Source organism: Astatotilapia calliptera, chromosome 11 (assembly GCF_964374335.1).
Source record: "Astatotilapia calliptera chromosome 11, fAstCal68.1, whole genome shotgun sequence".
In the NCBI taxonomy this organism is placed as follows: domain Eukaryota; kingdom Metazoa; phylum Chordata; class Actinopteri; order Cichliformes; family Cichlidae; genus Astatotilapia; species Astatotilapia calliptera.
The window spans coordinates 25,067,545-25,081,590 of record NC_137432.1 but is presented as its reverse complement, the minus strand read 5'-3'; the positions used below and the strand labels follow the sequence as shown (position 1 = coordinate 25,081,590).

The 14,046-nt window shown below is 38.2% G+C and overlaps 1 protein-coding gene across 1 annotated transcript; it reads left to right on the top strand.

Moving 5' to 3' along the window:
• The first annotated feature begins 7,727 nt into the window (after nt 1-7,727).
• On the top strand, nt 7,728-13,079 carry LOC113031948 (triosephosphate isomerase B-like). The gene is made up of 7 exons (XM_026184510.2): nt 7,728-7,920; nt 11,015-11,138; nt 11,826-11,910; nt 12,029-12,161; nt 12,380-12,465; nt 12,545-12,632; nt 12,710-13,079. The coding sequence occupies exons 1-7, from the start codon at nt 7,812-7,814 to the stop codon at nt 12,826-12,828; spliced, it is 744 nt and encodes a 247-aa protein (XP_026040295.1). The 5' UTR covers nt 7,728-7,811; the 3' UTR covers nt 12,829-13,079.
• Nucleotides 13,080-14,046: the final 967 nt, after the last annotated feature.

Below are 14,046 nucleotides of genomic sequence, written 5' to 3'. Positions count from 1 at the left end.
TTATATTTAGACAAAAACATGATACCATGGAGCCTTTCATTCAGTTTTTCAACACAGAGATGAATGTCAGGAGTGATTTGTAACAGCAGCAAGATTGAAAGGGAAAGTTTACGTGTTGGTGGTGAGACCTGCTATGGTGTGTGTTTTTTGTATAGTACCACTAACAAAAAAAATACAGGAGGCAGAAGTGGATGTGGCCAACTGAAAGAACAATATAATGTTGTATTGTATTTTCTTTACTTTACTTTACTCCTTTATTTTAAACTACTTTGACTATTTACTGAGCTCATTCTTTCAATTCTTATTTTGTGTTTTTTTTTTTCTTTTTGGGGGGAACATTTTATTTTGCTGGATCGAGCTTCATATTTATTCTGCTTATTGGAGCATTGGAGTCATTTAAAAAACAACAACAACAACAACAACAACAACATTAAAATGTACTCCATAAATAACATTAGAAATCCATGAAAAATAAACTATGTAAGTATAATACAAATGAGTTTGAAGGGGACTTGACTACCCACCAATCACAACGCTTCTATACTAAGCCGTTATTAGGAGGTGGGGCTTGGCAGATTGGCTATTCATCCAGAAAATGTGATATTTTCTGTTTTACCTTTGCCTGTAACGCAAATTGAAAGCAGTACTCTAGAATCTAAATTTGTAATATCAGCTTTAAAGCCCCTGTTTTTCTACAGTTATTGGGGGGTTTCTCTTTATGAGACACCTTCTAGAAAATATCTAAGCGCAAAGATTTCTGACATGAACCCGGACCCCATCGGTACTAGCACACTAGGCACAGGCACTTTTGTCATGGTGTCATCCTGTAACTTTCAAAACCGATGTCAGAATAATAAACATACATGTAAAATACACAGCAGTATAATATGTCTTCATATACATCCAGAGATATTCACACAAATCTCTTAAAGCCATCCGTTGGGGCTGTAATCAGTAGATTAAAGCTCCTAAGACAACCAGAACCTCATTTGTCTGTACGCATGCCTAGAGGGAACAAATTCAGGTAGAAAAACATGAATAAACAACCGATTTCTGCACTCGAATCTGTGCAGAATCCCCCGATATACGCTGAGCAGAATTATTTTAATCATTATTAATTAAAATTTATTCTCTACCAACATAATTAGTTAATTAATTATGTTGGTGAACATGTGACCCACCTGCCAAACTTTAATACAAAAGCAGTAAATTTAGTTGAGCTTAATGAGTAATATCACAAGCTAACCACCTCCTAATATAGTTTTAAGTCTCTTTTTATATAACTTAATACATTTTCTTAGATATGTAGCTGTACCACGAGGGGGCTTCAGCCAACACTGGACTAGAGTGCTGTTAACACCAGTGGATGAGAGGACAAATAGGACCATTTGCTCAGATTTTACGCACTGCCACGTCATTTATTTTCCATTTATTGCATTGTTGCTAAAGCAAGTTTCAGCATTAACAAAATATATACGCATCGATAAATCAATCATTACAGCCAAATAAGTGAGTAAGACTGAACCTTTTGTTCCAGGCCAGTTTGAAATCCATGTTTTATTTATATAAGCCTGGAAAAAATGAAGGCTGGATTTTTTGTTTCCGAGCCAGACAGAGTGTGTTTCATGTTGATGAGCCTGCTATGAAGTCAGAGACTGTGTTTCATGTTGCCAAGTTGGCCCAAATGAATTTGAATTTTGTGTTTTCCAACTTGCCGATTCAGACACTGATCCTTGTTTTTAACTTGTGAAATCAGAGTTGTTTTGTTGCTCTTTTAACATAAAGTGAGGCTTATTTAGTGCCTCACTCTGAACCTGCTCATAGTGTACCACAGTCTCAACTTCTTCACAATGTGAATCTGAATCTGCTCCTTATGTGCCTCAAAGTGAAACTCCTCATTATGTGCCTCAAACTGAAATGGCTCACTGTGTCCCTCAGAGTGAAACTCCTTCCAAAATAGCTGTGCTAGAGACTGGTTAGCTTCCCTAAACTAACCTCTTCAAAGACCGCTCGAAGCAACAGTCTGGAGGCTGTTCCTTTGCAGTTGACTAGTTTGATCTTCTAGCTCCCTCCATGGCCCAAGTTGGTAATAGTGGAGATGGCTAAGCACGCTGCATCGGTCCCAGTAGGGTGAAGGTGGCCAGGGCCCAGCTTATCCATAGTTTTCACGTGACATCTAAGCTACTGGGACACGCCTTCTCGGAGGTCAAAAACAGTACTGCAGTCCTTTGCCATCCAGCCATCATTTCAACATCTTCGAGTTATACTTAACCAAAATGCCAGATAGTTGCCGTTCTATTGGATGCACGAATCTACATTTATTTACAACTGCCAGAAAATGTGTAGAGTATGGCACCAACATGTGAGCACACCTCTCCTAACCCTGCCTTACAAACCAGTTGCTACCAATCCCTGCTTCTCCATAGCAATGCTGTCAGTGGCAGCTCATTTAAACTGTAGGGATGATTTACCTGACATCGTAAAAAAAAAAACTCTGTCAGCTACTACTATGACACAACAATAATGTGACAAATTAACAGTATAGGAACTTTTCTGGGCCTACGCTGTAAACTTACAGGTTGAGAAAACAGAAGATTTATACTTGGTAGTTTGCTTACGCTTGCTATGTTGCACTCATCTTTGCTTTCATGACGAACCTCCCACACGGTGGTATTATTGTCCATACTGTCCATACTTTTAAAGGTTTCATCCTGGCAGCAGTATACGTTGAGGGATTCTCTAGAGGACACATGTAGATATGCCACTGAACAGGAGCTCTGGGAAAGACGTAATCACTTTCAGGGATTTAAATAAAGCTGCCGGGATCACAAGACCCCAAAATTCGTACTTTTTCTTTATAGCTCCATTTTTCCTCCATGGATGATCTTGGCTCAAGACAGGTGAAACAAACAACACTCATCCTGCAGTACTACCGAGTGTCCACTGTTGGCCTTTATGTCTCAGTCCCTAAAAGTGTATTTCTTCCTACTTAGCCTTTTTTTTAGTGAATTACTAGTGAATTACTTGAAATTGTTAAACAGACATTAAAGCTACTTTCGTTGCACTTCTGCATCCTGAGTTCTGCATTTGGGTCAGCAACCTGACTGTCACACAGCACTACATGATACTAACTGGAAATCATTGCAAAACAATGTCACAAGAACACATGGAACAAAAAATCATTTCCACCATGCAATTACCGAAACATCTTTTGTCTTTTATATAAGAGATATATTATTTCATGACCTGCCAAGGGACTACAGATGCAAATTAGCTTAAGCCAACTCTGGTACAATGCATTGAATGGCTACATTTATGTTAATATCGTACACGGTCCCTTTTCACATAAAATATAATATCCATCCATCCATCCCTTCACTTCTGCTTATCCTTATCTTAGAGTAGTAGGTAATATTCATGTATAATTTTGTTAATTATAGGCAAGAGTTAAAAAGAGTTCCATATTATAGCATCAGGAGTTTGTTCATTACTTTTATATTTAACTGGCTTCATTGCTGGCATGTGTGTTTTCATATTGTCATCAAACAGAAAGAAGTTGTATACAAATGGTTTCAATAAGCAAAGGGAATACCAGCAATCTGTTTCAACACTTGGAGTATAATAATCACCGAAGGATGGCTAGTATCAGCAGATTTCTTTCCACAAGCTGCAGATGTTTGATTTGAGTTTTAAACCGGATGCTTTTCCTAACCTAAACCTAAAGAATGAAGTTGGGGTTTTTTGTTGATTTGAGAATAAAGTCTAAATTAATTTTTGGATGTTGAGTCCAAATAACATCAACCAGGATCCAATATGTTGAGAAAAATTGGAAATGTTAAGATTAAAGTTGTTGTTTCAAGTTAGATTACTGCCAATTAGTACACAGCTGCCCCACCCTCCACAAAACATTTGTATAGATGAGTCAGTGTCATGGGACTTCAGAATTGGTTTTGGTGGCGAGGGATTTTTTTTTCTCTTCCTGCACATAAACATAGTTTTATATGTATGAGAACTTCTGTCTGTTCAGGAGGTCAAAAAAACCCCAACAAACTGGGAAGAAAAGGCCACAGTTGTGCAAAGTTGGCAATGAACAGATGCAATGTCGATTATTACACATGTGCACATTACAGTGGAGGTATGCTGTATCAGAAAAATCAGGTTGCAACTGATGATATTTCACAAGAATACATAAGAACGAATACTAAGATACTAAGATTTTCAGGTGATTGTCAAATTTCGAAAAACTAAAATGTGTTTTCATCAATGATTTTAAAAGACAAACTCTTCAATGAACTTTGATGGGTGAAAACCAGAAAAATGTATGATTAAAATTTAACAAAGTTAAAATCCTCAATCCAAAGCTCTACGTGTACGTACATGCAGATGTCTGGTGGGACAGAGGGATAGGGTGAGATAGAGTTGGATGATTTGTTGTGTCGACATCTAAAGGAAGCAGCTGAAACAAAATGAAGAAAACAATGAAAAATTATTTTTAGCTCACCTTCATGCACGTGCAGCAGGTAAGGCTTCACAATACAGACTTCAAGCACAGACAATGATGCAAAACACACAAAGCAACTCAGTGATTTCTGAAGGGCAGAGGATTATTCTGCAGCAATCAAATGAATCACCTGAACTTAACTCAGCAGAGAGTGCTGAAGACAAAACTGGATCCACAAAAAACAGCCTGGCAGAGCATCTTAAAGGAGGAAACCCAACTTTGCTTTTTGCTGATGATAGCGATAATTTGTCCGATTACATGTGAGCCTTTAAAAAATTTTTGTTAAATGCCTTGAATTAAAGCTGAACCACTTTCAGCACATAAACATGGTGGGTGATAAATATGAGGACTTTGAAATGATTGTGTCTGCTCAGAAGAAAGAAAAAATTAAGAACACACACAAACTTGGACAATTTACCATAATTGTGCAAGGTGACAGATGCAATATCACTGGTTGCACATTTGTGCAAAAAGGAGATGTGTTGTTTCAGAAGAACAGGTTGCAACTGATGATATTTCACAAGAAAACACAAGAATGCATACTGAGAGACGCCCTTGAACTAATGAAGTTGATCTTTTCAACATTTCTGACTTTTTTCCCCCAAAAATCAGACTTTGAGGTCAAAGTCACTGGCATCAGATTTGTTTGAGGTTTTTTAGTAAATGTACCTACAGTATGAATTTGAAGTTCCACATCTCTCAAGTTATCATGTTCAAGAGATTTTCAGAAAACCTGATCTCTTACCTTGATCTTGAGGTTTAGGTGACTGAGATTCAAATTCTTCCAGTACTTTTAGTAAATGCACTTATGATATGAATTAGAAAATCCTAGCTGAAATCTTTCTCAATTTACTGTATTCACAAGATTTTCAGAAAATTTGACCAAGGTCAGGGGTCAAACTCATCCGAGATTTGGTTTCAGTTTGAAAATCACCTCATTCTCAAGTTATTGAAGTCACGAACTTTGGTGTCCATGCTGTCTGCCCGCCTGCCTGGCAGGGTAACAACAATGCCTCGTTAGCCTTTAACAGCTGAGTGATAAAAATTGTTTTTTATTTCTCATTTTGACTATAACGTTGAAATAACTACTGCCAATTAGTGCACGACCTGCTGCACCCTCTACAAAATACCTTGTGTAGATGAGTCTGAGACATTTTGCTTCAGAATCGTTTTTAGTACCAAGGGATTCATTTTTCTCTTTCTGTACATAAACTGCTGTGTGAGAAATACGAGGCCTGTGAAGGATCTATTAAGAAAGAAAGAAAAAACACACTCAATCCCAGAAGAGTTGGCTGCAATGGTGCAACGTGAAATTGCTGGCAGTGAATGGATGCAATGTTGATGGTTACATTACTGTGTAGTAAAAATGGAGGTGTGTTGTATAAAAAAATGAGGTTGCAGCTAATGGTATTTTACAAGAATGTACAGAGAAACACATACCGAGAAACCCCCGAGGACTGAGACAGTTCACCCTTTTCTCAACACTTTATTCTCAAAATGAATGAAACACTTCAATGTTTCTTTTTTAACATGGTCCTAATACTCTGAAACCAGGGTAAGAAGGGCAAGAAAAAAAACCCCCATTAACGATCAAGTTAAAATGTTCAACTAATCATCAAAGTGATCTGAGGTCATGTCGCCCAGCTCTACCAAATGCACAGATTCACTCATTTCATGACAAAGCACTGATATAATCTATGTAACTTTTAAAGAAAAGTCAGAGCATTAAATCAAATCACAAATCAAATCAAATCACTTTTTATTGTCACATCACATGTGCAGGCACACTGGCACAGCACATGCGAGTGAAATTCTTGTGTGCGAGCCCCACAAGCAACAGAGATGTGCAAACACAACAACACAAACGAGCAAAATACAAGAATGGCTAATCTGAAACTAATAAATATATGTACAATATATAATAGTGTATGCATTTCTGGATGTGTATACTAAATATTTTCCTACGTGTGTGTGTGTGTGTGTATACACACATTTTTACAAATTAAATAGTAAAAAAATAAAATAAAATAATAATAATAATAATAATAAAATATATAAAATATACAGAGTTGAATATGTGCAAATATGTGCATTATGTCATGTAGATGTGTTTGTATGGTTTTCAGTGGCTGAAACATATTAATAAGACAAAAGCTGCTGGATGACAATCTTATTGGACACTGGACGCTGAGCTGCTGTGCAGGAGAAAAAGAATAAGACCACGGAGAAGATCCATGGAAGTAGTGAAGGAGGGTTGGTCAGGCAGAAGAGGATGATGGAGGCAGGGAGAGATGGAGGCAGATGATTCACTTTGGTGACCCCTAAAAAAAGCAGCTGAAAGAAAACAAAGAGGATTATCATCAAGAAAGATGAAGAAAACAATAAAAAAGAATTTGTGTGTGTAGGTTCTCAGTCATCCAGGTCGTGGGAATCTAAGGAGCTTGGAAAGAAAACCGAGTGGACTTCTTTAAGTGTCTTGAAGATGTTTCACCTAGCATTCGAGAAGCTTCTTCAATTCTAAAACCAAATGCTGGAGATTCCCAGGTATTTAAACTCAAGTTCCCAAAAAGTTTATTCTGTTCATCTAAACGTAGTGTTTTCAGCGAGGTTGACTAACCATGACCTCTCGGCCCAATATTAGTCATGTTGGTTTTAGTCGTTATGCAAATGTTATGTTATGTTATGAAAACACTAAATCCAGGTGAACAGAATCAGCTCTTTGGGATTTCCTTACCTGGATGATTCAGCATGCATCAAGACCTAGAGGGAGTTGTCCCTTCAGACGGTTGTTGACCAATTATTGAACATGTGCCAGTCCACAGACACTCCTGCCTGACCTCATGTGTCAACCAACCCATTAACAGTGCGAACAAGAAGGGGCTCAGAGCAAGGTCAGTGATGTAAGCCCACCCTCACCTTGAAGTCATCTGTCACTCTTGCCTCACCTCTCCTGACTTCCTCAAAGAGTGCCACACTTCCTCTCATGGTACCCATTCGTATGCCGTCTCACAATGAAACTCTGAATTTATTAGAAATAAAAGTGAAAATAAATGGAAAATGCTCTCTCATTTGCTATAAAAGACCATTTACCACACGACACATCATAACACAACTCATCTCTTCCTCTAAATAAGGTACAACTACATTTATGGGCATGCCAGGATGAACCAATGGCACTGAGAAAGAGGAGGGGTTAAATCTCTCGCATTAATAAATACCCCGAGCTGCTCTCTTACCCTAGAAGAGAAGGACCCCTGTTGGCTTTGTAGTGTTTTAATCCTCAGAAAAAAATCCACAAAGACCTGCAAACATGACCAGAAAATTCTTTGTTTGTGGAAACTGGAAGATGAACGGCAGCAAGAAAAGCATCGGGGAGCTCATCCAGACCCTGAACACTGCAAAGCTGGACCCCAATGTCGGTATGTGTCTTCTTTTTTTTTCTTTTTTTTTTTCCATTCAACCCTTTATTTCATTTTTAAATGAAAATCACAGAAAACGTATTTGTCTTCTGATATTATTTCTCCATTTGAAGGTTCACCATTTAGACACTTGTTGCACTATTTTCAGTTAATTTAAGCTTTTCTCCTTGTATTCATGTCACAACTCCATGGTCAAAATTACTCTTTAGTTCAACGGGGAAAAAAATCACAGACACATTTAATGCCAGGAGCATCTGCAAAAGTTCAGGAGTACTTTGAGGTCATTTTAAACCTCATTAAAAATGTGAGGAAAGATGAGGAAAGCTCTGGAGAATTTTTCATCAGTCCAGCCAGCAGCTGTCTGCTGAGGAAACGCAAAGTACACTGAAGTCAGGCTGGTTGTTAAGGTGTTGCTCTTTCATGAGCAGACCACAAGTTTTTAAACAACAATGAATGAATCAGTTATTGAAACCAACAACTGATTCATTCGTTTTGCTCTTCAGAGTTCACTAAAAGTTTTTGTGCTATAAATATACTCACCTTTTAAAACTGGGTTATTTTTTCAAAGAAAAGTGTGTACTATCTTATCATTAACACAATACAAGGAAACAAAGATAAACTACTTATGGTTATTTATCAGATATTTGAAACAATTGATATCAAAGGCTACAAGGCTTTACGTGGAAATGATTTATTAAGCGTTAGTCCATGGGCGTTTCTCACTATGCATTCTTGTGAAATATCATTAGCTGCAACTTGAGTCAATGGCACAACACACCTCCACAAACATGTAACGGTCGATATTTCATCAATCCATTGTCAGCTGTTTCACCTTGCACAATTGTGGCCAGCTCTTCCCAGTGAGTGTATATTCGGAAGTTTTCAATCTGTACATACAGTTTTCTGCAGCATCTTGTAGGAAAACTTCCTTTAAGAAAAGCCGCTGAGAGGCTAAGTTGGGCTTTTTACTGTGACTCATTCAACAAAGTGGATTCTTCCTTAGATGGATGATGATTTTATTCAAACAAACAGGAAAGAAACCAAACATTTCATTCCAATCAGTCAGTGATGCATGAGTGATGAGAATAGGATCAACAGAAAATATCTGAGGACTACTCATCCTCTCTCTTTCCATGCCACCTGAGGCGTGACCAGGTAATTAAGGTGAAGCAATTACTGTTTGTTGAAGTTGCCCATAGTGACAAATGTGAGTCAAAACAATAACCAGAAATACATACTTTAGCTGCTACATACCTATAACAAGTTGTGTTTATGTGCTAAAAATAAGAAAAAATCCCTGTTTATTAAAACCAGTTCTGTGGTTCGATGTCACTAAGTCATCTACACGAGACATTTTGTGTAGCCTGAATTTAAAAGCTTTGCTTTAAATGAAAAAGTGTTTGTGTAAAAGCAGAAAAGGAAAAGCACTCACTTTTAATATTGTCGTGTGAAAAGCCGAAGACCAGAAATGAACTTTTTCAATAATACCACATCAAAGGTGGAAACTAATAACAATTTATAATGATAATGATGGAACAGCAAACTTCTAAACAAACATCTAAAAGCAAAGACTCCTGATCCAGTATGAAACCAGCCGCTGACAGTTTTGTTATGGTGTTATCACGTAACATCTAAAATAACATATCTGATTTTTTTCTATGTGAGATTGAAACCTGTCTGTGATCATCGTCAGTGTTTAGTTGCTCCAATGAAATGCAAATGGGATCCCTGTATCACAGCCTTTACTGAAACTTCTCACACTCACAAACTCACTTAAATTTGACTATTAACTGACTTGAATGAAATCTAAGATATGACAGTAGCGCGTGAAAAAAATCTTCCCAGACATTATCATCCATATTCATTATTCATGCCCTTGTTGACAGGTTTATGATCAAGGTCAACCATAGGGTCAGAAATAATGGCTATTATGCCAGTGTTGCAGTAAGAAGCAATTACTTGACATATATGACATAAAAACATGTTTCACTGCCAAAATAAAACTTAACCTGTATACATAGGTCAACACAAATGGGTCTATAGGTCAAATGCTTAACATAACAATTCCCACTTTACTTATAAAAGCACTTTCATTATATTCCAATGTTATAAGCCATTAAAAAACAACAATACATCCCAAAGCAAATGCACAGGCTTCAGTCCCTCTTCACTGTGTACAAGCCTATACTAATGGAGGGAAACTGATAAGAAGAGAAGTCAAGGTCTGGTATGGAGAAGGCACTTCCATGTCACAGGGATGCATGGTATATACTGACTGGTCAGTATTTAAAGACTTAAATGATTTAACTGAAGCAGTATACCATGTTAAAAAATACTCCAATAAAAGTTGAAGTACAGAAGCAACTTTTTTAGTCAAGTAAAAGTGAAAAGGTACAGGCTCTGAAATGTACTCAAGTAGATTCAGTAGATTTTCTTAGTATGCACGCAGTGATCAGCTGACCTACAGGTCTTTGTGGATTTACACAACTGAATTCAACAAGATGTAAGCATACAAACTACCCAGCATTTTCATGCAACATTTGAATAACAGAGTGAGCATAGCTTAGTTTGTTTTGCAGGAATATCAACTATGTGATTAAAATTACGACATCGCATGAAAGCTTTAATTCTGCACTTTATCAAGTGCAACTGAACAATCCTTACCTTCTTCCTCTCCTATTCATCCGTCTTCCTAAATCTTTCTCCATCTCTGAGTGAAGTTAGCTCTCTCTCTTTTCTCTCCCTGTGAAATACAGCAGCTGGTCGTTTAGCAACACTGTGGGACGAACTGCACACAAACAGTTATTGCAGACCAACGTCAAGAGTGACGTAGTTTAGTTTAGTTTTTCTTCGGCTGCCTTTTCCTAATCAGATGTCAAGAGATGCAGCTTTATGTTGAGCCATCACAACCACATTACTAATGACCACTGTTTCTCTGAAGAACCAAAAGGAAGTGTCAAACTCCAGCTAGTTCACGGTCGTAAATATTGTAATATTTAGTTTTAATATTTACTGTGTTTGTGCCCTGATAAATAAATGGACTACATATCTGTAACCTAAGTATTGTGTTTTCTCTCTCTCTCTCTTTAAATAGAGGTGGTGTGTGCTGCTCCAGCCATCTATCTGGAACTAACAAGGTCCAAACTGGATCCCAAGTTCAGCGTGGCTGCTCAGAACTGCTACATAGTTCCCAGTGGTGGCTTCACTGGAGAGATCAGGTACACAGTGCACTTTATTCTGCTTAAGGGTTATTTGGTATCATGGTGCTAGCTATGGGTGCTAAAAGTCTGTATCCAAATTCTGGATCTTAGGAAAAGCAGAGCATCACAGCATGATGTTTCCTTTTATACATTTTAGCTCCATTTACACAAATATAATAACGGTAAATAAACTGGTTCTTATATAGTGCTCTTCTACGCTACCTGAGCACTAAAAGCACTTTATTCACCCACTCATGCAGCACTTTTTCTATGCGAGTGCTTTCTATCGAACATTCACACACATTCTGATTCATCAGAGAGAAACTTGGGCTTAATATCAGGGGTATTAGCAGATTGAAACACCAACCTTTCAATTAGTAGATGACCTGCTCTACCTACAGCCAACCAAGGTATGGGTTAGGACTTAAATACCTTGTGACTCACAATTCAACACTGTATGCATTTATATATGACCACGATGGTGACGGCTAACATGTTCAAATCCACTTCCAAGTGGGACTTTATCATGTTTTGCTCAATCTCTTATCCTTGAAACTCAACCTTGTGAAAATCACTATCCTCACACAGTTAGGACAACCATCCATCACAGTCAAATACAACTAATGACTGGGTCATAATACTGTTTATCAATGAAAAAAAGAAAATAATCAGTTTATCTTCATGGGAATGCTTCTGGTCTTCCAGCCCTGCAATGATCAAGGACTGTGGTATGGACTGGGTGGTCCTGGGACACTCTACAAGGCGCCACATCTTTGGAGAGAGTAATGAGGTAACTACAGATAAATTTATCCTGTTCATTTAGTTTTTCACCTGCAAATGTAAAGAACTGAATTCCTCAAAACAAGTAAAACACACAAAACATGTTTCATTGCCTCCTGTGCTGTTAGTTCATTGGCCAGAAGGTAGCTCACGCTCAGGAGAACGATCTCGGTGTGATCGTCTGCATCGGAGAGACGCGGGAAGAGAAGGAGAAAGGCATCACAGATCAGGTCATCTTTGCTCAGATGAAAGCCATCGCAGGTATGCAGCTCCTCACACTGTCACTGGGTTTTTATGTGCACATGAGAGCTGGAATGTTGAATTGTTATAGGCAAGTTTTATCAATTTGGTTCACAATAAAATTCAAAATAAAATGTATTTTTATTGCCACCAAATCACAACAACGGTTGCCTAAAGGCACTTTATACTGTAATGTCAAGACCCTACAATAATATAAAGATCGCATGTCTCTTTAACAGACAACGTAAAGGACTGGAACAAGGTCGTGCTGGCCTATGAGGCTGGGTGGGCCATTGGCACTGGGAACGCTGCCTCTCCTCAACACGTAAATATTACAAATCACTGAATATTTAACATATTGTGTTTACCGTTTCTAACATAATGTCTCCTGTGTGATATATCAGGTGCAGCAGATTCATGCCAAAGTGAGGGAGTGGCTGAAGAACAACGTGTCTGAGGCGGTAGCCAACTCTGTAAGGATCATCTACGGAGGTCAGTGCTGTGCTGGGTAGCTGTTTTGCTTTGAGTCCCACGTTGATCTCTTCTCACACATCGCTTCTTCTTCTCAGGTTCAGTGAGAGGTGATACCTGCAGAGAACTTGCCGCCCAGAAGGACATTGATGGTTTCATTGTGGGCAAAGGCTCCCTGAAGCCAGAGTTCATTGACATCATCAACGCTAAGGCATAAAATGTGGACAACTGCAGTGTGATTGGATTAGAGTCCAACTCCATTCAGACGGTTCAGTTCTGCATCCCTCTCTCTCAGCACTTAGTCCTCTTTCCCTTTTTCATTTAAAGTATTTGTGATGATGACATTCCCTCCTTTTCCTTTATTATTTAAAAACATTTTTTATTTGATTATATATTTTGTCACAAAGACATGGGATAGGGGTGGAAAGCTGTAAGGAAACATAATAAATATAAATGATTTAAATACTATTTCAGTGTCTTGTCTCATTTTTAAATCCTTTCATAACAGTATTCATTTTAGTCTCAGACTGGTTCAGACTAGTTGCCTTGTACCTGACCATTTTCAGAGGAATGCTTTTTTTTATTTTTGAAGTTGAAGCTCAGATATAAAAACAGCAGCTAAGTCAAGGAAGGAACCAGTGTTACTGCTAATTTTATCAGCAGTCACATTGTCAATAAACACTACAGAGATATACATATATACACACATATATATATATACATATATGTGTGTATATATATATATATATATATATATATATATATATATATATATACACATATATGTGTGTATATATATATATATATATATATATATATGTGGAGAAGGATCGTTGAGTGCGAGAGGAACTGACCTGAAAAATGGGATCATGGCCAAGCTTGAAACCTGGATCCCCCGTAGCCGGTTACCAAGATTACGTGAAGTACCCTCAGAAGGTCTGCTAGATGATGTTAATGCAGCACTACAGGCAATACCTACAACCACGATTACCGACACTAACAAGCTGATCTACAATACGGCAGCAGTGATCAGTGAGATGCTTGGCTACAAGTTGAACAGCCACAAGGGGCAGTACCCTCCATGGAGAAGGAGGCTAGAGGGCAAGATCAAAGTAGCACGGAGGGAGGTTAGCCAACTAACGGAGTTGCAGAAAGGTGCGACAAATAAGGTGCCTAAGAAATACAGCAAGCTGTCCATACCTGAGGCCTTGGAAACTGCCAAGCAAAGACTCACAGCCTTGGCCAGCCGCTTGAGGAGGTACACCAGAGAGATAGAAGGCAGGAGAATAAACCAGCTGTTCTCCACAGAACCAGCAAAGGTGTACTCTCAGTGGCAAGGGAACAATAATAAGAGAACAGCACCACCAAGGCTGGAGACGGAGCAATACTGGAAGAGCATATGGGAGAAGGATGCAACCCATAACGGCAATGCTCA